This window comes from Oryctolagus cuniculus, chromosome 3 (genome assembly GCF_964237555.1).
Source record: "Oryctolagus cuniculus chromosome 3, mOryCun1.1, whole genome shotgun sequence".
Lineage (NCBI taxonomy): Eukaryota > Metazoa > Chordata > Mammalia > Lagomorpha > Leporidae > Oryctolagus > Oryctolagus cuniculus.
Genome location: NC_091434.1, coordinates 108,450 through 130,806, shown reverse-complemented (window position 1 = coordinate 130,806; position 22,357 = coordinate 108,450). Strand labels below are relative to the sequence as shown.

General features: G+C 57.3%; 1 protein-coding gene across 2 annotated transcripts; it reads left to right on the top strand.

Annotated features, from left to right (window-relative positions):
- The first annotated feature begins 1,054 nt into the window (after nucleotides 1–1,054).
- Nucleotides 1,055–22,353, top strand: D2HGDH (D-2-hydroxyglutarate dehydrogenase). Of its 2 annotated transcripts, none has more exons than XM_002723724.4 (10): nucleotides 1,055–1,144; nucleotides 1,829–2,162; nucleotides 5,386–5,443; nucleotides 6,170–6,309; nucleotides 6,828–7,021; nucleotides 8,273–8,441; nucleotides 8,782–8,925; nucleotides 10,535–10,677; nucleotides 14,458–14,623; nucleotides 21,804–22,353. In XM_002723724.4, exons 2-10 carry the CDS (start codon nucleotides 1,838–1,840, stop codon nucleotides 22,061–22,063), a joined length of 1,599 nt encoding a protein of 532 aa, XP_002723770.1. In that variant the 5' UTR covers nucleotides 1,055–1,144; nucleotides 1,829–1,837; the 3' UTR covers nucleotides 22,064–22,353. The 2 variants fall into 2 exon arrangements, with proteins under 2 accessions (XP_002723770.1, XP_051685353.1); XM_051829393.2 differs by having other exon boundaries at nucleotides 1,099–1,144; nucleotides 1,834–2,162.
- Nucleotides 22,354–22,357: the final 4 nt, after the last annotated feature.

Sequence of the window (22,357 nt, the reverse complement as noted above, 5' to 3'; positions counted from 1 at the left end):
AGATGACAGTGTGGTGCCCAGAGTGCTCTGATGGTGACTTTGCAGACAGTCTGCTCGGGACTGCCTGTCTGGGCCGGCGGAGCGTTGTATGCGCAGGAGGCTGAGGGCAGGGGTGAATTTAAAGACAAAACTGAGGATAAAGAAATTATTCTAACAATGGCTTTTAACCACAGGATCAGCAAGGTGGCAGCACAGCTGGCCTTTTGTGTGGGATTTTGGTGGCCTTGCAAGGCTGTGGTTCTATTTTTGGAGTAGAATGGAAACAATAAAATTCTCTGTTTCGTTTCCAGCTTTCCATTTAAACCTGTGGACACAGTATTTCTGCACGTTTGTGGGGAAGGCGTGGCCGTGGCACCTGCTTCATCTGGCTTCTTGGAACCTTCACAGGGGCAGGAAGTGGGGCAGAGTGGTGTTGGCCACGGGTCTGGGAATGTCCACAGGAAAACGCGGCTGCCACTTTGTTGTGGTATCAGGGTGGTCCCTGAGCCTGCAGGAAGGACCTGTGGGTGCTGGGACGCAGGACACTGCCCCTGGAGTGAGGGCTGCTCTCCAGGACTTGCATGGGTGTCAGGGTCCCAGTGCCAGCTGTCCAGCCCAGAACACCCCAGGCAGGTGAGCAAAGTTGATGTCTGCCCGTGCAGGGCCGTGCTCACGTGCTGGGGAGGGGGGGGGCTCTGGGGTTGCTCAGCCCTGTGGGATGAGGGGCCCGTGCTTAGGGGTCAGCCCCACTTAACTGCCGCCAAGGACAGCCATGCTGGAGGGAACTGGGTGTAGATAAACAGCGGATTTGAGCAGAGCGTAAGCTGCCGCCTCCAGCAGTGCGAACGGCCTACACGCGGCCACGGAGCCCTGGGGAAGCCAGAGGCCCTGTGCGTCTCTGCAGTAGGACACGAAGTGGACATATATCCTCCACGTCCAGTCGGGGTGGACCACAGCGGAGCTGGGTCTCCGGGAGGGTGCGGAAGCAGGGTGCGCTAGGACCCCGCGGGGCAGCGCTAGCGCAACTTCCTGGGAGACGGGGGCCTGGGGCGGGGCCCAGCCCGGAGGGCGTGGCCGAGCCCGAGTGGGCGGGGGCAGGGTACCAGGGCGCAGGCGCAGATAACGGGCTTGGCGGCGCGGGGGCCGTTTCGGGGACGCGGACGTGGTGCGTGCGCGCGGCCTTCGGGGCGCTGGGCTGCGGCCTGGGCTGTGGGGGCTGGGGCGGAGAGCGCGGGGCGCGGTCATGGGGGCAGCGAGCCTTGGCAATGCTGCCCGCGGCTCGTCACGCGGTCGTGCGGGCCTTGCGCGCGCCCGAGGGCCCCTCGAGGACGAGTCTGGGGGGAGGGACGCACCTAACCCCCTCGAGGGACGTGAGCCCCGCTGCCCTGCGGCGGCCACACCGGGACCAGTCTGAGCCCTGCTGTGTGACCTGCGGGGCTGGGATGTAGTCGTGGCTGGCACTTGCCCTGTGCACAACCCTGGAGGTGGGGCGTCCAGCCGAGCCCCCGGGCTCTGAGCGAGCGTCCGGCCGAGCCCTCGGGCTGCTCCTCCCGGTCTGACCGGAGGCTGGTGCCGCCGCGGCCCCCGCATTTCACCTTCTCCCGAGACCCCCGGTGGGCGCGGGCGGGTGTCCCCGCCTGTGGTACAACAAAGCGCCGCGGTGGGGCGACGCAGCACGTGCGGGCCTCAGCCCCCCGCTTCGCTCCGAAGGAGGCGGCGTGAGCGCTGAGCTGGAACCCGCAGTGCTCCGCGAGCGCCCTGGACCTTGGCCGAGGGCCGTGGGTGCTGTGCCTGGCGCCTCCCCGGCCTGCGCCTTTCCAGACTCGCATCCGCTTCCTCCCTCTCCTAGGACAGGAGGATGGTGCCCTGCCTGGCGTCCCGCTGGCCCGCGCGGCTCCTCCGGGCCTCTCCACCATGCTGGCTGGCAGCCCGCGTGCGCGGGACCCCCCGGGAGCGGAGCCCGCGTCCCCGCAGCCCTCACGAGGCGGGCAGGGGCTGCTGCTCCGCCTCGGGCGCCCCTGAGGTGACGCTGACCCCCCAGCGCTACGCCGTGCAGCGGCTGCCGTTCTCGGCGGTGTCTGAGCAGGACCTGGCCGCCTTTGAACGCATCGTCCCAGGCAGGGTGGTCACAGACCCAGACGAGCTGCAGGCTTTCAACGTGGACTGGCTGAGGATGGTCCGAGGTGAAGGGGTCTGCTGGGACCGGAGTAGTGGGTGGGAGAGGGCCTGGAGTCCCGTGAGCGCGCCTGCAGATGCGCTGGGGCCGGGTGGCAGTGTTCTGAGCATGGGACCTGCAGGTGTGACATCCGCTCCAGCGAGGGGGCGTGCGACAGCTTCGCTCCTGTTAGCTGGTGGCCTTGAGCACGGGTTTCAAGCAGCAGTTTATTCTCTCAGTCCTGGAGGCCAAAAGCCTGAAATCAGGGAGGGGCCTTCCTGACCCTTCCAGCCTTAGCTGGGCACAGGCATTCCTGGGCTTGAGGTCAGTCACTCCTCTCTCCATTTCCACATGCCTCCCCTTCTCCATCTCTCTCACAAGGGCTCCGGTCCTGATCCAGGATGACCTCCTCTCCAGAGCCTTAACTTGCAACCGTATAACCCTTTTCCAAAATGGACACATTCTCAGTTCTGGGGCTCAGGAGGTGGTTGTACCTCTTGGGGGCCCCTATAGCTCACTAGGGTAGGATGCAAGGTTGGGAGTGGCTGCCACCGTCCCCTCTCTCCCACAGTCTCCCCACTGGCACACGAGTCTGCACACACCAGGTATTTCTCAGCTCTCAGGTCCCACAATCCCTCTTAGGGATGACAGTGCCCCACGTCCTCTCTGAAGTGATTGGGAGATATTATAACCCAGCTGCTGCACAGTTTAAAAAGTCAGCTTGGTGTTCTTGCTGTGGTAGTGAGAGAGAGAAGAGGAGCAGTCGCTAACAGTTTACTACAAAATGGCGCAGGCCCGGCGGTTGAGCTGGCTCAGCTACTGTGGGGAGCAGGGTGCACCACAGTCTGCAAGGTCTTTGGAAACTGTGGCTCCAGACACACAATCTGAAACACAGTGCTTGTAAAAGTGGCACAAAGTCCCGAGCAAGCTGAACTGGGCTCTAGGCTTGGATGTTGGGACCAGGGCCCCTGGGAGTCACCGGGCTGTTCTCACTGTGCAGGGGTGCCTACCCCACCCTGCACACTAAGCCAGGGCCTGGGGTGATGCTGGCCTCGTGGGAGCCCATTGCTGGGCATGGAGCCCATGGGTTATGTGCTTGTTCTTGGAGGCCAGGGCAATAGATGTCCGCCCAGGCTCAGGTAGGCCCCAGTCCTTGCTCAGTGTTGCTGCCTGGGTGGCTCTAGGCAGACACAACTTAGTGCCCACCCCTTCAAGGTGAAGATGGGTCCAGTCAGGGATGCTGAGCTGAGGATGGTGGAGGAGGGCGTGGGCTCTGTGCTCCCAGCCGGCCCAGAGGCTATGTGGCTGCTGTCTGGTGGGCAAGAGGCCTCTCCCTGGGTTTCCAGGAGTTGGGAGGGAGCTATGATTAGGTCCCACTGAACCTCTGACCTGCCTAGGCAGGGACTGGCCATTCCCCAGACTCCTCCCTGAGGCTCCCGTCTGTGGGCAGTATCTTTGCAGGAGAGCTGTGTGCTCTACGTGTGCCTGTGTGACGGGGCCTCCTGCCCTTGCTGCCACCCTGAGCCTGGTGAGGGCTCAGCCTAGTGTCTGCTCAAGAGTTGAAGGTTGAGGCCCCTGTCGGATTTAGTTGAAATGCACCTTTATGTGGGGTGGGAGACTTAGCTAGTCTCAGAGGGAGACATAGTAACTGCATCGAGAAGCTTGGCAGACATGGGCTCACTGGCATCCTAGTCAACCCCACCACTACTGAGTGGGAAGACGGGGCATCTCCAGTGCCAGTTGGTCAGTGCACAGCTGCCCCCAGGGCCCAGGCACCAACTACCAAATGCTGTGTCCTGCTGGCCAGGGCACTTTTTTTTTTTTTTTTTTACAGGCAGAGTGGACAGTGAGAGAGAGAGACAGAGAGAAAGGTCTTCCTTTGCCGTTGGTTCACCCTCCAATGGCCGCCGTGGCCGGCGTGCTGTGGCCGGCACACTGTGCTGATCCGAAGCCAGGAGCCAGGTACTTCTCCTGGTCTCCCATGGGGTGCAGGGCCCAAGCACTTGGGCCATCCTCCACTGCACTCCCTGGCCACAGCAGAGAGCTGGCCTGGAAGAGGGGCAACCGGAACAGAATCCGGCGCCCTGACTGGGACTAGAACCTGGTGTGCCAGCGCCGCAAGGTGGAGGATTCGCCTATTGAGCTGTGGCGCCGGCCTTTTTTTTTTTTTTTTTTTTTTTTAAGATTTGTATTTATTTGAGGCCTTTTTTTTTTCTTTTTTTTAAGATTTGTGCCTTGCGGCGCCGGCACACCGGGTTCTAGTCCCAGTCGGGGTGCCAGATTCTTTCCTGGTTGCTCCTCTTCCAGGCCAGCTCTCTGCTGTGGCCTGGGAAGGCAGTGGAGGATGGCCCAAGTGCTTGGGCCCTGCACCCCATGGGAGACCAGGAGGAGCACCTGGCTCCTGGCTTCGGATCAGCACGGTGCGCTGGCTGCAGCGCGCCGGCCTCAGCAGCCATTGGGGGGTGAACCAACGGCAAAGGAAGACCTTTCTCTCTGTCTCTCTCTCTCACTATCCACTCTGCCTGTCAAAAAAATAAATAAATAAAATAAAAAAATAAATAAAAGATTTGTATTTATTTGAAAGGCATAGTTACAGAGAAAGAGAGGGAGAGACAGAGATCTTTCACTGGCTGGTTCACTCCCCCAGATGGCCACAACAGCTAGGGCTGGGTCAGACCAAAGCCTGGAGCCAAGAGCTTCTTCTGGGTCTCCCACATGTATTCAGGAACCCAAGCACTTGGGCCATCTGCTGCTTTCCCGGGCGCATCAACAGGGAGCTGGCTTGGAAGTGGAACAGCCGGGATTGGAACCAGTGCCCATGTAGGATGCTGGAGTCAAAGGTGTGGCTTTACCCCCTACGCCACAACACCAGCCCTGGGGACCTGGTCCATCCGATGGTTCACTCCCTGGGGACCTGGTCCATCCAGTGGTTCACTCCCCAATTGGCTGCAGTGGCTGGAGCTGCACCGACCTGAAGCCAGGAGCCAGGAGCCTCCTCCGGGTCTCCCACGTGGGTGCAGGGGCCCAAGCACTTGGGCCATCTTGCACTGCTTTCCCAGACCATAGAAGAGAGCTGGATCAGAAGAGGAGCAGCCAGGACTAGAACCGGCGCCCATATGGGATGCTGGCGCTTCAGGCCAGGGTGTTAACCCACTGTGCCACAGGGTCGGCCCCAGGGACCTGGTTTTGACGTCTCACTCTTGCACTTGGGTGTTTGTGGGCCTGTTGCTAACGAGGACTTTTCCTGTCAGGCAGCAGCAAGGTGCTGCTGAGGCCGCGGACGACAGAGGAGGTGTCCCGCATCCTCAGGTAACGGGAGTCATGGGACCTGCCCTACTGCCGTGTCTGTGTCCTCTGTAGGTGCTGTCCCCTCAAAGCCTGTCGTGACAGCACTGAGGGCTGGGGACCGAGGGCTGGGGACCAACGCCTGAGGAGCAGTGGGGGCAGTGGGGTTTGTGGGTCCTTCCCTCAGAGTTGGGGCCTCATTCCTGACTTGGGGAAGGTGTCAGGTTCTGTCTCCTTGTGCACAACTTTATTTTATTTAGAAATTATTTATTTCTGTTTAGTTGAAAGTAGGGAAAGCAACAGAGACAGAGCGTTTCCATCCTCAGGCTCACTCCCTGAACGCCCACGACAGTCAGAGCTGAACCATGCGAAACCAGGAGCCTGGAACTCCACCCGCGTCTCCCACATGGGTGGCAGGGACTCGAGCTGCCTCCCAGGGCATGCAAGCAGGAGCTAGAGTCAGGGTGGAGCTGGGCGTAGGACCAGGCACTTTGAGATGGGATGTACGTGTTCCAAGAGGCGTCTTGGCTGCTGCACCAACCCCTGTCCTGACCTTGTGCAGTTCTGAGCCAGGCATCTGGCCTCCCTCAGCACCCCTTGTCGAGGTGTGGACAGGGGCAGCTGGGCGGGTGGCGGGAAGACCAATAAAGGAAATTAGGTTTTGGGGGACAGCACAACCCTGTGGGAGTCCCCTGAGGGTAGTGGTGTGGGAGTGCAGGCGAGGGCCTGACGCCTTCTGCATACGTCTAGGCACTGCCACGAGAGGAACCTGGCTGTGAACCCACAGGGGGGCAACACGGGCATGGTGGGGGGCAGTGTCCCCGTCTTTGATGAGGTCATCCTGTCCACTGCCCTCATGAACCAGATCATCAGTTTCCACGGCGTGTCTGGTGAGTCCGCATGCCCCAGACGTGCTGGGAGCGATGGAGAGGAGGGGCTGGGGGCAGCGCCACCACGGCCTGCTGACTCTTCATGGCCCTGGTGCCCCTCCTGGAGGTGCACGAGGTCCTGTATGTGACCCGGCCTCTGCCTCGGGGCAGGCTCCCCACTGCTGTGGTTGGGGCCCCTGGCTACCACCCACCCGAGGCCGGAGTGTCCAGACATTGAGACAGTGCCTGGGGTTGGGGGCAGAACCGCCCAGTTGAGAGCTGCCGCTTCATAGCGGTCTTCTCTGTTCTGTGTGTGCATGCACTCGTGTGTTCTTTATTTCTGCCTCACCAGTTTTTCTTCTCCCTCAGCATAGCTGTAGCAGTAACTTCAGGCCTGGTGTTTTGCCCTGGGGCAGGGTGACAGAGAACACCTCTTTCCCTTGGCCGTGGCTGTGTGGCACGACGTTTCTTCTGGGTGGTTTGCAGGCAGGGCAGGTTCTTGCTCAGATGGGCCCTGGTGGCCGTGGCTGCTCCCGCAGGGATCCTGGTGTGCCAGGCGGGCTGCGTCCTGGAGGAGCTGAGCCAGTACGTGGAGGCTCGAGACTTCATCATGCCACTGGACTTGGGAGCCAAGGGCAGCTGCCACATCGGGGGGAATGTGGCAACCAACGCAGGCGGCCTGCGGTTTCTGCGTTACGGCTCGCTGCGTGGGACCGTGCTGGGCCTGGAAGTGGTGAGCAGAGGCGCTAGTTGTGAGCAGAGCCTGCACCGGAGGGTCCTGGCTTCAGTCCCGGGGTGATCTCGGTGCCTGAGGCCACCTGGTGGGAGAGCCCCTCGGGACGTGTGGGTTGGGCACACCGCTGTACTCAGGCGGCCTGCTCTGGCTTCCCAGGACAAGGGGACACTTTGGCACACAGTGACACTGCCTGAGCCAGGTCCACTGGAAACACCCAGGGCCTACTCTGCAGAATCGCACCATTGCCAGCTCCCTGACCCCTCACCAGCCCTCAGTGCCACCTCTCAGTTTCTTGTTTATTTGATTTGATTGATTTCCTTTCTTTTTTTAAAAGATTTATTTATTTATTTGAAAGGAAGATTACAGAGAGAGAGGGAGAGACAGAAAAAGAGATCTTCCATCTGCTGGATGGCCACAATGCCCAGGGCAGGGCCAGGCTGAAGCCAGGAGCCAGGAGCCTCATCCAGGTCTCCCACGTGGGTGGAGGGGCCCTAAGGCTTGGGGCATCCTTTGCTGCTTTCCCAGGAGCATTAACAAGGAGTTGGATCAAGAGTGGAGCAGCTGGGCTTGAACTGGCGCCCATATGAGATTCCTGTGTTGCAGGTGGCAGCCTAACCTGCTATGCCACAGTGTCAGTCCTAACGTCTCACGGTTTCTAAAGGGCAGAGCCCCTGTCTCGTTTGCTCAAGTGGACAGAGGAGATAGAAGCCAGGTTGCACCAGTGCTGTTTCCGAGCCGCTGCTGATCTGTTGTTAACTGCTCCGTCAGTAAGCCCAGCTGCAGGATGCAGACAGCTTGCAGCGCGGGAGCAGGGCCCTCTGTGCGTGGGGCCAGAGGGGGGGGATCCTGGGGCACTGAGGTTCTCTGATGTCTTCCCCTCCCGCCCCGTGTACCCCTGCCTCCCCCCAAGGTGTCTTCTATGAGCCCTCCCAGGTATGCCCCTGCAACCCTCCCCCACACTCAGGTGTGCTCCCTACTTCTGCTGGCTTTTCTGGAGCAGCTGGCCAGGTCCTGGTTGGGTGGATGTGTGTGGGGGTGTCAGGGAGAGGGGTCTTGAAGTTCTTTCTTTAGCCTTTTTGGGCAACTTCAGGCTGGCTCCACTCCTGGGCCTACTCCATCCTGAACCAACGTAGGGGTGGGGGCTTGTGGTGGGCCCTTCCTTCGGGAGCCCTGAGAGGTGAGAGTGGACACAGCTGGTCTCCTCTGGGGCAGCCTGCCCATGCACAGAGCCAGTGACTCCCCTGCCAGGTGCTGGTGGACGGCACTGTCCTGGACTGCCTGACCACCCTGAGGAAGGACAACACGGGCTACGACCTGAAGCAGCTCTTCATTGGGTCAGAAGGCACGCTGGGGGTCATCACCACTGTGTCCATCTTGTGTCCACCCAAGCCCAAGGCTGTGAATGTGGCATTCCTGGGTAGGTTCCTCCAGCTTGTCGGTGTGGGGGTGTAGCTGCTCTGACAGCGAGGCTGGGGCCTGCTTCTCTGGGCCTTTTCGCTGTTGATGTGGAGGAGGGGTGGAAACGCTGGCTGAGACACATCGATTGCCTCCCTTGGGGCCCTGGCAGTGGGCAACCATTGGTCACTTTCCTGGGGGGTGGACGGCCATTGGTCACTGTCACTGCTCCCCATGGCTGCTGAGTTCACCCGCCCACATTAGGTCTGCATTTTCTTTGCAGGGGAGTCTGGGGCTGTGGGCAGGGCTCTGGGTCCCATTGTCCTTTCCTGGGCATCATCTGACACACTGGCCCTTTGCAGGCTGCCCAGGCTTTGCTGAGGTCTTGCAGACCCTCAGCACCTGCAGGGGGATGCTGGGCGAGATCCTGTCTGCCTTCGAGTTCATGGATGCTCAGTGCATGAAGCTGGTTGGGCAGCACCTTGGCCTGGCCAGCCCGGTACGAGGTAGGAACCCCTGCAGCCCCTGCTCCTTCGTGTGTATGTCAGACACATGGACCCTCTCAGAGGTTCTGGGGGGCAGTTCCTGGGCAGTGGGAGGGTCCCTGGGAGGATGGAGGACCCTGGTGCCACACAGGGAGGCTGCTGGCCCTGGTAAAGCTGCCCCTATGGCAACCTTGTGGTTACTCAAGTCCCCTGGCGTGGCAGAGAGAGAAAGGAACTGGGCTGAAATATTATGGGAGAGTCTCCCTTGCGTTCCAAATCTTTTTATTATCATGTTTTACTTCTGTAATGGGAGAAAGAGCCAATAATATTCTGAAAACCTGTTCTGTGTGACCCAGGGGAGTGTCTCCACATCTGCACGGAAAACCGCCAGTCTGGAAAACACTTGTGTTTTCTCTTTCTTTCTTTCTTTTTTTTTTTTAAAGATTTATTTATTTATTTGAAAGTCAGAGTTATACAGAGAGATAGGCAGGCAGAGAGAGGGGGTGAGAGAGAGGTCTTCCATCTGATGGTGCACTCCCCAGTTGGCTGCAGTGGCTGGAGCTGTGCTGATCCGAAGCCAGGAGCCAGGAGCTTCTGGGTCTCCCACGTGGGTGCAGGGGCCCAAGGACTTGAGCCATCTTCTGCTGCTTTCCCAGGCCACAGCAGAGAGCTGGATTGGAAGTGGAGCAGCCGGGACTTGAACCGGCACCCATATGGGATGCTGGTGCTTCAGGCCAGGGTGCCACAGCGCCGGCCCCTTGTGTTCTCTCTTTTAGGATGCACTTGTTAGATTTTTCTAAAAGAAACCTTAATGTAATGTTCAGAGACAGGACAGTGCCACTCTATAAATTCTCATTTATTGACTGAAGTAAATGTAAAAAATTCACAGTAGCTTTAAGAAATGCAAGTTTAAAATTTTCCTCAATGGGTAGTGCATATTTCCATTTTTTTCAAATTCAAAAAATAGACCCTTGTGATAGAGAGCATGACTTTTCATAGCCAGTGTTTGGGGCCATCGCAGCCTATACCCTTGTCTGGCGGCCTCTGCCATGGCCCTGGGGTCTGCTGGGAGAGAAGCCCCAGAGGCCCAGCTGCTGGCCACACCTGTCCTGGGCACCAGCAGTGAAAGTGAGGGTGGAGGGAGGGGCTTTTTGGAGTCACCCTCAAGACTGTTGAGTGTTTTCTTGGAAATGTGATTTCTCTTGCAATTGAAGACTTACTATTTTTTTAAAGATTTACTTATTTATTTCAAAGGCAGAGTGACAGAGAGGGAGAGACACAGAAAGAGGAGAGATATCTTCGTTTATTCTCCTAATGGCCACAGCATCCAGGGCTGGGCTAGGCTGAATGCAGGAGTCCATCTGAGTCTCCCACGTGGGTGGCAGGGGCCCAGCCTGCCTCCCAGGCACATTAGCAGGGAGCTAGATTGGAAGCAGAGGAGCTGGGACTGACTGGCACTGTGCCATGGGGTGTGGCGTCCCCCACTGTGTCGCAGCCCCAGCCCCAGAAGACTTACTCTGGAACCCTCAGAGAGGCACCTACCCTGTGGGCACCTGGACCTCTGTTGGCAGCTCTGCTTCCACCCCTGGCCGCCTAACCACTGCTCGTCCACCTTTCCCACTCCTCCCAGACAGTCCATTCTACGTCTTGGTCGAGACCGCCGGCTCCGGTGCAGGACACGATGCCGAGAAGCTGGGCCACTTCCTGGAACACGTGCTGGGCTCCGGCCTGGTGACTGACGGAACCATGGCCACTGACCAGAGGAAGGCCCAGGTGCTCTGGGCTGCATGGCCCCTTCTTTCTTCTCGTTCTTCGGCCTCACCTGGGTGTTGGCAAATGTGAACGGTGTGTGCGTCGGCTACGTGGGCTGAGAGGACCCAGCTCCTTGGGAAGGAAGACGTGCTCTCAGCGTTGAGATAATTTCCTTCAGTATCTAAAAGCTCTTACCTTCCACATCCCCAATCCCCAGCTGTAGGGAGCGGATCTGCATGGCTGGCACTGAGCCTGCAGCGCAGCCCAGGTCAGCACAGCTCCCGCAGACCTGTGTGGAGGAGGGGGAGGCAGAGGACTGCAAGGGTGTGGGTCGGTGGTCAGGAGCCATGTGAGCCTTGGGGGGAATGTTTCTTAAAGATTTATGTGTTTGTTTCAAAGTCAGAGTTACAAAGAGGGAGAAGCAGAGGCAGAGAGAGAGCAACCTTCCATGTGCTGCTTTACTTCCCAGACGGCCACAATGGCTAGAGCTGGGCAGATCCGAAGCCAGGAGCCTGGATCTTCATCTGGGTCTCCCACGTGGGTGCAGGGGCCTAAGCACGTGGGCCATTTTTCTGCTGCTTTTTCAGGGAACTAGATTGGAAGTGGAGCAGCTGGGACTTGACCCAGCACCCCTGTGGGAAGCTGGCACTGCAGGAGGCAGCTTAACCTGCTGCGCCACAATGCCAGCCTGGAATTTATTTTTTAGATTTATTTATTTGAAAGGCAGAGTAGGGGCCGGCGCCGTGGCTCAGTTGGTTAATCCTCTGCCTGCGGCGCTGGCATCCCATGTGGGCACTGGGTTCTAGTCCTGGTTGCTCCTCTTCCAGTCCAGCTCTCTGCTGTGGCCCAGGAAGGCAGTGGAGGATGGCCCAAGTGCTTGGGTGCCTGCACCCATGTGGGAGACCAGGAGGAAGCACCTGGCTCCTGGCTTCAGATCAGCACAGCACCGGCCGTAGTGGCCATTTGTGGGGTGAACCAACAGAAGGAAGACCTTTGTCTCTCTCTCTCTCTCACTCACTCACTGTCTAACTCTGTCATATAAAAAAATAAAAAGAGTGGTGAAAACGTAGATAATTAAAAAAAGGCAGAGTTACAGAGAGAGAGAGAGAGAGGAAGACAGAGAGAGATCTTCCATCTGCTGGTTCATTCCCCATATAACCACAATGGCCAGAGCTGGGCTAGGCCAATGCCAGGACCCTGGAGCTTCATCTGGGGTCTCCCACATGAGTGCAGGGGTCCAAGTACTTGGGCCATCTTCAAATGCTTTCACAGGCCATAGCAGAGAGCTGAATTGGAAGTAGAGCAGCCAGGACCCGAACTAGTGCCCATATGGGATGCCAGCATCCAGGTGGTGGCTTTACCATCTACATCACAGTGCCAGTCTCTGGGGGAGAAGTTTCTAGCTGAGAAGGCACTGACCTTCACAGGAGGCCAAAATGGACAGCCATCGGTTGCCTTCCCTGGAGCATGGGCAGTGGGCAGCTACCGGTCACCTTTTTGGTGTGGGTAGTGGGCAGCCTCTACTCTCGGGGATTCCTGTCTTATTCTGTCTGCAGTGTGTACAGTGGCCACTAGGGGGTAGGAGGCAGCAGGGGAGTGTGTGTGTGTGCGTGCGTGTGTGTGTGTGTGTGTGTGTGTGTGTGTAGCTGAAGGCTTTGTCTGGCTTGGTGCCTCGGCTTCTGGTTCACTGACTGTTTTCCTTCTTTGTTATTGAATCTTTTTCTTTGGAACTCACTTTTGTGTTGGTAGCAGTCACAAACATTGCCTTGTGCTAGGGCTTTTTCTGCACGCCTGCCCTGCTGAGGGGCATTTGCCTGCCTCAGCCATCGTGTGAGCAGCGGCTTCCTGTCTCAGCTTCTCCCACCATCCTCTGTTGCTGGGACCTCGCTGCTATGGGTGACGGTGACTGCTCCCCAAGGCCAGGGTGTTGGCTGAGTCCAGGCTGTGTCCTGGTGTCTCCCTGGAGCTGGCATGGGAAATGCCACAGGGGACGGGGTGTAAGTGTCACTGTCCACCAACTGAGAGGCCCTTGTGTGCTCTGGCTCTCCTTTCGGTCAGCTCTGTTGCAGTCACCAACAGTGCCAGACCCCTGTGGCCACGAGAGCAAAGGCTTAGGGCTTCGTCTGTTCTCTTGGCACGTGGCGAGCCGGCCTGCCAGGCTGGTGAGGACCTCCTTGAGCAGACGCGGTGCCTGCTGAGTGGGGAGGGGGGCAGTGGTGTGGTGGCCCTGTGGGAAGCTGTGCTCCTCTGCGCAGTGTGCCATTCCCTGGAGGCCACCTCCGTGGTCCTGGTCCAAAGTTAACACCCAGAGCTGGCTCGCAGCACAGGAGACAGCCGGGCAGCGTCTGCTCCCCGCTTCCCTCGCGGCTGTGTTTGAGGGCCTGCTGCTCTGGCTGGCATCATCTCTGAGCCCCAGCCCTGGGAGCTCCCCAAGGAGGCCCTGGAGGCCGTGAGTGCTGGGACCTGTGAGCTACGTGCCTGAGTGCTGAGTACTTGGTTCTCTTCTGCAAGAGGGTGAAACCCAGCGTTGGTCATGTGTGGCGCTCCCTGCATTTGATCCATGTGCACGGCTATGTGGAGACAGTTGCTACCTGGCGGGGGGGGGGGGCTCTGCTGAGAGAAGTCCTGTGCCCTCGTGAGGTTGGTTGTGGGTGGGCTTTTCTGTGGACGCTTGGGGTAGAAGATGGACTGTGCCTGAGTCTGCGGACTTCACGTGTGTGCTATGTTCAGAGACCCACCTACCCCACCCTGGAGTGTGTGGACTTCACGTGTGTGCTATGTTCAGAGACCCACCTACCCCACCCTGGAGTGTGTAGACCTCATGCATGTGCTGTGTTGGGGCTCATGCCCACCTACCCCGCCCTGGAGTATGTGGACTTCATGTGTGCACTGTGCTCAGAGACCCACCTATCCCGCCCTGGAGTGTGTGGACCTCATGCGTGTGCTATGTTGGGGCTCAGGCCCACACAGGGTCACCTCTGCGATGTGACCCTGGTGGGGCTGACACTGCCTGTCCTTCTTCCACCAGTTCATTCTGTCACCAAATAGATGCTGGGTGTCTCTGCACCCTGGGGACCAGGTGGGCTGCCAGTGGGTGACAGCAATGACCGTGCTTGGCAGGCTCATCAAACCTCAGGAGTCCGAGTGTGCCTTGGGAGCACAGTGGCAGGGAGGGCCTGGCGGATGTCCTAACGGGGCGTTTGGACAGGCAGGCTGGCGGTGGAGGCGGGCTCCGTGGACACTGGGTGCCGGTGTGCAAAGGCCCTGAGGGCTGTGTCCCTGTGTGTTCTGGAACCTTCCAGAATGACTGAAGGTTGGGCTGGAGGGTGAGCAGATGTGGAGGCCACTGGGAGGAGTAGAAGGGGTGGCTCTGTGTGGTGCCATGGCGATAGGAGCCCTCAGTGGCCACTGACCCAACCTGCTGCAAAGGCTAAAGAGAGAGCTGGGGACATTGGGTCCTGTGTGGGAGAATCACTGTTCATTTCCTAGGTGTGAGTGTGGCACTATGGGTGTGTTAAGAACAAAAAAAGGGGACTTTTCTGGGATCTTGCAGGAATTTCACTGTGAGGTTCCTCAGCTGATGGGGTCTCTGGAGGGCTGACACAAAGGTTGAGGGCAGAGTGGCCTGTGGCCTGAGAGATTTCTACAGTGAGGAGCCAGAGCCAAGAAGAACCAGGCTAACTGCAGAGCCATGCCCCACCAGCGCCTTCCACACCCTGGCCCTGGCTGTTCTGCGAGGCCACCGGGGAGGCGGGGTCCAGGGCGCCGTGTTCTGACTGTCTCATTCTCTCCTCACTGTAGACACTCTGGGCTCTGAGAGAGAGGATTACAGAAGCGCTCAGCTGCGATGGCTACGTGTACAAGTACGACCTCTCGCTGCCCGTGGAGCGGCTCTACGACATTGTGATTGACGTGCGTGCCCGGCTTGGTCCAAACGCCAAGAATGTGGTGGGCTACGGCCACCTGGGTGAGTGAGCACAGAGCCCACAGGATGCCCCTGGCCACAGCAGGGCTGGGAGAAGAGCCCCACACAGGGTAGTTCTGGTGCGGCGTGAACAGCAGAGCACGCCACCCGGCTGGTGGGTGTCCCGGGAGCTTCGTGGGGATGCAGAGGTGAGGGTGCTGGCCCTCGAAGCCCAGAGCCAGGCTTGGGACAGGAAGTGACATGGCCGTGGCCCCTGTGTGCATGCTCAGAGCAGGCTTGGGACAGGAAGTGACGTGGTCATGGCTGTGTGTGCACAGAGCCAGGCTTGGGACAGGAAGTGACAAGGACATGGCCCTCGTGTGCACAGAGCCCAGCTTGAGACAGGAAGTGATGTGGCCGTGGCTGTTGTGTGCACAGAGCCAGGCTTGGGACACGAAGTGACGTGGCCGTGGCTCTCAAGTACAGAAAGAGCCAGGCTCAGGGACAGTGAGTGCTGTGGCCAATGTTGCCAAGGCTTGGGAGGACACTTTTGGGAGATTGACAGATGGCAGATGGTAGCTTCATTATAAAAATGAAGGAAAGAATTGGCTTGGAAACAAGACCCCCGAGAGAGGAGTGACAGTGGCCTGGTCTGTGGCTTGGGCAGGACTGAGGGCTGGAAGCCAGTCCCACTGTGGCAGCACAGCTTTTGTGACTTTGGAGTGTTGTGCCTCAGGGCAGCTGCGTTACATGGTTAAAGGTCACTCACCCTGTGCCAGGAAGAACACTCGTGTGAGGGCGTGACTGGGACGCCATCCCTGTGCCCTCGGAGCAGGATGAGGATTCTTAAACCCACAGAGAAGGCAAAAGTCCTAACGGAAGACTGAGAACTCCGATGACACCAAAAGTTACTTCTTCTTTTTTTTTTTTAATGATCTATTTGAAAGGTAGAGTTACAGAGAGGCAGAGAGAGAGGGGGAGAGAGAGAGATCTTCCATCCACTGGTTCACTCCCCAAATGACCACATGAGCTGGAGCTGAGCCAATGTGAAGCCAGGAGCCAAGAGCTTCTTCCAGGTCTCCCACGAGGGTGCGGGGGCCCAAGGACTTGGGCCATCTTCCACTGCTTTCCCAGGCCACAGCAGAGAGCTGGATCGGAAGTGGAGCAGCCTGGACTCAAACTGGCACCCATATGGGATGCCAGTGCTGCAGGTAGATGCTTAACCCACTATGCCACAGTGGCAGCCCCACAGTATAATTTTTTTTAAAAATATTGATTTATTTTACTTGAAAGAATTACAGAGAGAGTGAGGAGAGAGGAGAGAGGAGAGAGAGAGAGAGAGAGAGAGATCTTCCATCTGCTGGTTCACTCCCCAGTTGGCCACAGTGCCGGAGCTGCGCTGATCTGAAGCCAGGAGCCAGGAGCTTCTTCCGGGTCTCCTACGTGGGTGCAGGGGCCCAAGGGCTTGGGCCATCTTCTACTGCTTTCCCAGGCCATAACAGAGAGCTGGATTGGAAGTGGAGCAGCTGGGTCTTGAACCGGTGCCCATATGGAATGCTGGCGCTTCAGGCCAGGGTGTTAACCCACTGCGCCACAGTGCCAGCCCCCACCCCCAGTATAATTTTTTTAATAGTTGTAGGACTATTTAAATTTTCCCTGTCTTATGAACTGGCTTTGGTACATTTTTTTCCTAAAGTTTGTCAGTTCTACAACTTTTAATTTATCGACACAATGTGTCTTATAATTTTTCATTTTCTTTGCATCTCCCATTTGTAGGGATGGCCCCTTTTAATTAAATTCCTGATTCTGTTTCTTTGTTCTTTTTCTTTTTAAGATTTATTTATTTATTTGAAAGCAAGAGTTACACAGAGAGAGGAGAGGCAGAGAGAGAGAGGTCTTCCATCTGATGGTTCACTCCCCAATTGGCCGCAACGGCCGGAGCTGTGCCGATCAGAAGCCAGGTGCCAGGAGATTCTTCTGGGTCTCCCACGTGGGTGTAGGGGCCCAAGGACTTGCGCATCTTCTACTGCTTTCCCAGGTCATAGCAGAGAGCTGGATTGTAAGTGGAGCAGCCAGTTCTCGAACTGGTGCCCATATGGGATGTTGGTGCTTTAGGCCAGGGTGTTAACCCACTGTGCCACAGCGCTGGCCCCTGTTTCTTTGATTTTTTTTCTCACTCTTGGTCACATTTTCCAGGTGTTTATCAATTTTACAATCTTTTCAAAGACCAGTGCTTTTTTTTAAAAGATTTTTTTTTATTTATTTGAAAGAGTTATACAGAGGAGAGGGAGAGGGAGAGGGGAGAGGGGAGAAGGGGAGAGGGGAGAGGGGAGAGGGGAGAGGGGAGAGGGGAGAGGGGAGAGGGGAGAGGGGAGAGGGGAGAGGGGAGAGGAGAGTCTTCCATCTACCGGTTTACTTCCCAATTGTCTGCAACGGCCAGAGCTACGCCGATCTGAAGCTAGGAATCAGGAGCTTCTTCCGGGTCTCCCATGTGGGTACAGGGGCCCAAGGACTTGGGCTATCCTCCTCTGTTTTCCCAGGCCAGAGCAGAGAGCTGGATTGAAAGTGGAGCAGCCGGGACTCAAACTGGTGCCCGTATGGGATGCTAACACCGCAGGCGGCAGCTTTACCTGCTAAGCCATAGCGCCGGCCCCCTTTTTTTTTTTTTTTTTTTTTTTTTTTTTTTTTTTAAGATTTATTTACTTACTTAAAAGACAGAGTTACAGAGAGAGGAGGAGGCAGAGAGAGAGAGAGATCTTCCATCTGCTGGGTCATTCCCTGAATGACTGCAATGGCTAGGGGTGGGGCGGAAGGAAGCCAGGAGCCAGGAGCTTCCTCCAGGTCTCCCACGTGGGTGCAGGGGCCCAAGCACTTGGGCCATCTTCCGCTGCTTTCAGAGGAGCATTAGCAGGCAGCTGGATTGGAAATGGAGCAGCCGGGTCTTGAACTGGTGCCCACAAGGATGCCGATGTTGCAAGCGGAGGCTACTGCGCCACAATGCAGGTCTTCCAGTGCTTGGTTTTGTTGGTCCTTTCTGTTGTATGTGTGTTTAATTTCTGTTTCATTATTTTCTTTAACATTTTTAGGTTTATTCTTTTTTATTTAAAAAATTATTTATTTGAAAGGCAAATTTACAGAGAGAGAGGGAGAGACAAAGAGAATGATTCTCTATCTGCTGGTTCGCTCTGCAGATGGTTGCATTATTTCCAATTCATGCGTTCCTCTTTCTCTAACTAGGACCTTCTGTCCGATGTATCTCTCACCTAATTTCTCTCCCTTTACCCAGCGGGGAGTGGTCCTGTTCTTTGGTGCTGGTCTCAGAACATGCTCCCGGCACAGGAGGTGTGGGAACTGTGAAGGTGACTCAGCTGAGTTCCCGTTGGTCAGACGCTCATCTGGATGTGGCTGTGACGATTCTTCTTAAAGAGTTGTTTGTTTGAAAGGCAGAGTGACAGAGAAAGTAATGTGGAGAGCAAGCGAGAGAGAGAGAGAGAGAGACTGGTTGATTGATTTTGCGTCTTTTGGTTCATTCCTCAGATGACAGCAGCCAGGGCTGGGCCAGGCTGACGCAGGAGCCTGGCGCTCCATCCTGGTCTCCCATGTGGGTGGCATCTTCCACTGCCTTCCCAGGTGCATTAGCAGGGAGCTGGCTTGGAAGTAGAGGAGCTGGGACTTGAACTGATGTCCCAGTGAGGGATCCAGTGTTGCAAGCACCAAAACACCAGCCCCAGTGTGGGGTATTTTTAGGGGTGACTTTCGCTGGCAGTCAGCTGACTTTGAGCAAGGCTTATGGTCCCTGATGTGTTGGGCCTCGCCCCATCAGTGAAGGCTGTGGCAGCTCAGAGGATTCTGCCCTTGGCCTCCAGCGGCAGCATCTCCCACCTGTTGTGCTATCCCCAGGTCTGAACTGGCTGCCACAGTCCCGGGAGCCTCTGCGTCACAGCCAGTGGTTGGTCTTTCTCTGCCTGTCTCTGCAGCTCTAGCTGTGTCGTGCCCATCCTGTTGGTTCTCCCTCTCTGGTGACCCCTGCCTGACCAGTACACAAAGCAAGGGCCACAGGCCTGTGACCGTGTCTGTCCCTGGGCTGGTCCCTGCTGTGGGCTGTACCTTAGCTCTGCCTGTTGTTCAGGCACCTACAACCATCACCATCTTCTGCTGGACGTACAGCAGCTGCCTGAACCCCAGCCTGGGGGTTTCCTAGTGTGGAAGGTGGTGGCCCCATGCTCAGATTTTGCTGTCTGAAAATGTCCTTATTCTTACAAAGCTCTTGTTGTTTTAAAGATGCATTTGATTATTTATTTGAAAGGTAGAGTTACAGAGAGAGGGAGAGACAGGAGAGAGATCTTCCATTTGCTGGGACACTCCCTAAATGGCCACAACATCCAGGGCTGTGCCAGGTTGAAGCCAGGAGCCTGAAACTCCATCTGGGAGTCCCACGTGGGTGACAGGGGTCGAAGCAGTTGCACCAGCATCTGCTGCTTTCCCAGGCGCATTGCAAGTGGAGCAGCTGGGACTTGACCTGGAATACGGGTTTAACTGACCTGGAATACGGGTTTAACTGACATGGGATCTGGGTTTAGCTCACGTGGGATCCGGGTTTAGCTCACGTGGGATCCGGGTTTAACTCATGTGGGATCCGGGTTTAACTCACGTGGGATCCAGGTTTAACTGACATGGGATCCAGGTTTAACTGACATGGGATCCGGGTTTAACTCACGTGGGATCTGGGTTTAACTGACGTGGGATCCGGGTTTAACTCACGTGGAATCCAGGTTTAACTGACATGGGATCCGGGTTAAACTCACGTGGGATCTGGGTTTAACTGACGTGGGATCCGGGTTTAACTCACGTGGGATCCAGGTGTAACTGACATGGGATCCGGGTTTAACTGACATGGGATCCGGGTTTAACTCACGCTGGATACGGGTTTAACTCACGTGGGATCCGGGTTTAACTCACGTGGGATACGGGTTTAACTGACATGGGATCCGGGTTTAACTGACATGGGATCCGGGTTTAACTCACGTGGGATCTGGGTTTAGCTCATGTGGGATATGGTTTAACTGACATGGGATCCGGGTTTAACTCACGTGGGATCTGGGTTTAGCTCACGTGGGATATGGGTTTAACTGACGTGGGATATGGGTTTAACTCACGTGGGATACGGGTTTAAGCCTCAGTACAATGATGCAAGCCCTGCCACAAGCATTTTTCCCCAGCGATTTCAACAGTGCCAGCCTCCACTCTGCCCCCCGCTGGTGGCCTGGGGAAGGGTGTCCACTTTCACCTGCAGCTCCCTCTGCTCTGTGGCTGGGGCTCCCGGCCTCTGGCCTGCTGTCATCAGCTGACTCTGTGGTGCTAGGAGATTTTGTTTGATTTGCCCTCAGTCCACTAATGTCTGTTTGCTCTGTGCCTGCTCAGTGATTCTACATGTCAGTGATGTTATCTTTCAAGAATATTGATTTAGATATTAAAAAAGTTTGCATGGCCAGTTTTTAATATTGTATTATCTCTTTTGTATTTTTTAATCTCATTTCCTTAAATGTAGAACACCTTTGCCTTCAAAAGCCTTCCTGGGCTTGTTTCTCGTGTGTGGAACTTTCAGCCTCAGCTTGCGCTTTGGTGTTTTTGCCTGTGTGCACTGTTTGAGGCTCGGCTGGCAGTGGTTTGCTGGTCCAGGGGCTGGCCTGCAGCCCTCTTTAACCCTATCACTCTCAGCCCAGTGTCCTTGGGACCCACGGAGGCAGGGGGAAGTCCTTGGGTGCAGCCTGTTTGGGCCACGTGGTGGCCATGGATGGCAGGATAGTCCTCAGAATGCGTCTCCTTCCACAGCCCCTCCACCCTGGGATGAACAGGGATCCCTGCAGTGTCCTAGCCTGGATCAGAGGCCCTCGGGAAGGCAGCATTGCCCCTTAGGTTTGCTCTTTTTGTTTTTTAAATAAATTATTTATTTAGTTGAAAGGCAGAGTTACAGAGTGGCAGAGGTACTTGGGCCATCTTCTGCTGCCTTCCCAGGTGCATTAGCGAGGAGCCGGGTCGGACATGAAGCAGCTGGGACTTGAACCAGCGCCCATATGTGATGCTTGTGTCACAGGTAGCAGCTTTAGCTGCTGCACCACGCTGGCCTGGGTTTGCTCTTATGGGGAGGAAACGTAGTTCTCTTAGCTGGGACAGCCCCAGTCCCAAAAGAACAGGAGGCCAAGGACAGGCGCACCTCTTGGGCGGCTGCCTGAGAGCTGGGGGCTCCCACAAAGGTGGCAGTGACTCGGAGAAGTGCATCTTCAGACCCCGCTCTCTGGGCGGCTACAGCCTGACAGTCGAAGGCAGACTGGGCTGGGCATCGCAGCTGTGACCGGGGTCTGGGTTTGCCTTTGGTGACCAGCCTTTGTCCCTCCTGGTAGATGGGGTGGGGGCGGGACATGGACAGGGAGAGCCTAGGGCTTCGTGTCTGCTTCTCATCCTAGAGTCTGCTCCCTGTCCCTGCTCTGGCTTCGGGGGCCCTCCCTGCAAGCTCCATCTGTGCAACCCCTCGGGCTGTGCGCTCTTGCTTGGGATGGGCGAGGTCCTCGCTCTGCCCAGCTGTGTGGCCTTGCTGACTCCGCGGAGCTGCGGAAATCTGCCCCCCGAACGCGGCTCCCAGGCCCCTGTGCCTGCAGTTGTCTGCGGCCACTTCGTCTCTGCCACGTCCTCACCCTCTCCCCACCCCTGGCCAGGCTGGCCCTGCCCTGACTCTCCACAGGCTGGAGTCCAGCTGGCTCTCGTGGGTCCCTGAGAGAGGCGGTGCTTGTGGGGTGTGAGCCAGGGCCTTGGGGCCTCAGCTCGGGGGCCAGGGCCAGAGAGGAGGTGGCTGGGGGGCCTGAGTTTCTTCGTGGTGGGCGCTGGCCAGGTGGTCCTGGAGGTGTCCACGGGGTGGAGATGCTTTGGAGAGTCTTCAGTGTGGTACATCTCAGGCTGCAGGTCAGGACAGAGGCACTGGGAGGTGAGAACTGTGGGCCAATCGCCTTGGAGGTGGCCGTGTGGCTGGAGGGAGCTCAAAGGGGCAGTGGGGAGGTTGGTTTGGGAGGGAAGGCAGGGGCAGCAAAGCGTCTGGTGGTGATGGGGGGTCACAGTCACCGGTGGCACGCCTGTCACCCAGGGCCTGATTGCCCAGACCATGGGGAGGGGCACAGCCCCCTTCCAGAAGAGGGGCCTGCTGGGGGTCTCGGGTCCCACCCAGCCTGACGCGTGTGTCCTTGCCCCTCAGGAGATGGCAACCTGCACCTCAACGTGACGGCAGAGGCCTTCAGTGCCTCGCTCCTGAGCTCCCTGGAGCCCTACGTGTACGCGTGGACGGCTGAGCAGAGGGGCAGCGTGAGCGCCGAGCATGGCCTGGGCTTCAAGAAGAAGGACGTCCTCGGCTACAGCAAGCCGCCCGCCGCTGTGCAGCTGATGCGGCAGCTTAAGGCCCTGCTGGACCCCAAGGGCATCCTGAACCCCTACAAGGTGCTGCCCACCCAGGCCTGATGGGAGCCCCTGCCCTGCTGCCAGGAGTTGGAGGGGCCTAGGATCCTGGCTCTCTCCGAGGGCTGCTGTGCCATCCCGAGAGGCTTCCCCGGTACCCCGGTCCTGCCTTCTGGACAGGCCAAGTGGGTGGGCAGCCGTCTGCCCTGTGTGCCCACCAGGATGTTGGCCACACCGCCTCAGGCGTCCTCGCTGGCTGCCCTGTCCACTGTGGCCCCTGGGCAATCTGAGAGGATGAACGTGCGCTTTCTCTTTCTGGCTCTTACGAATTTCCAGTAAAAATGTGAATTGACCACA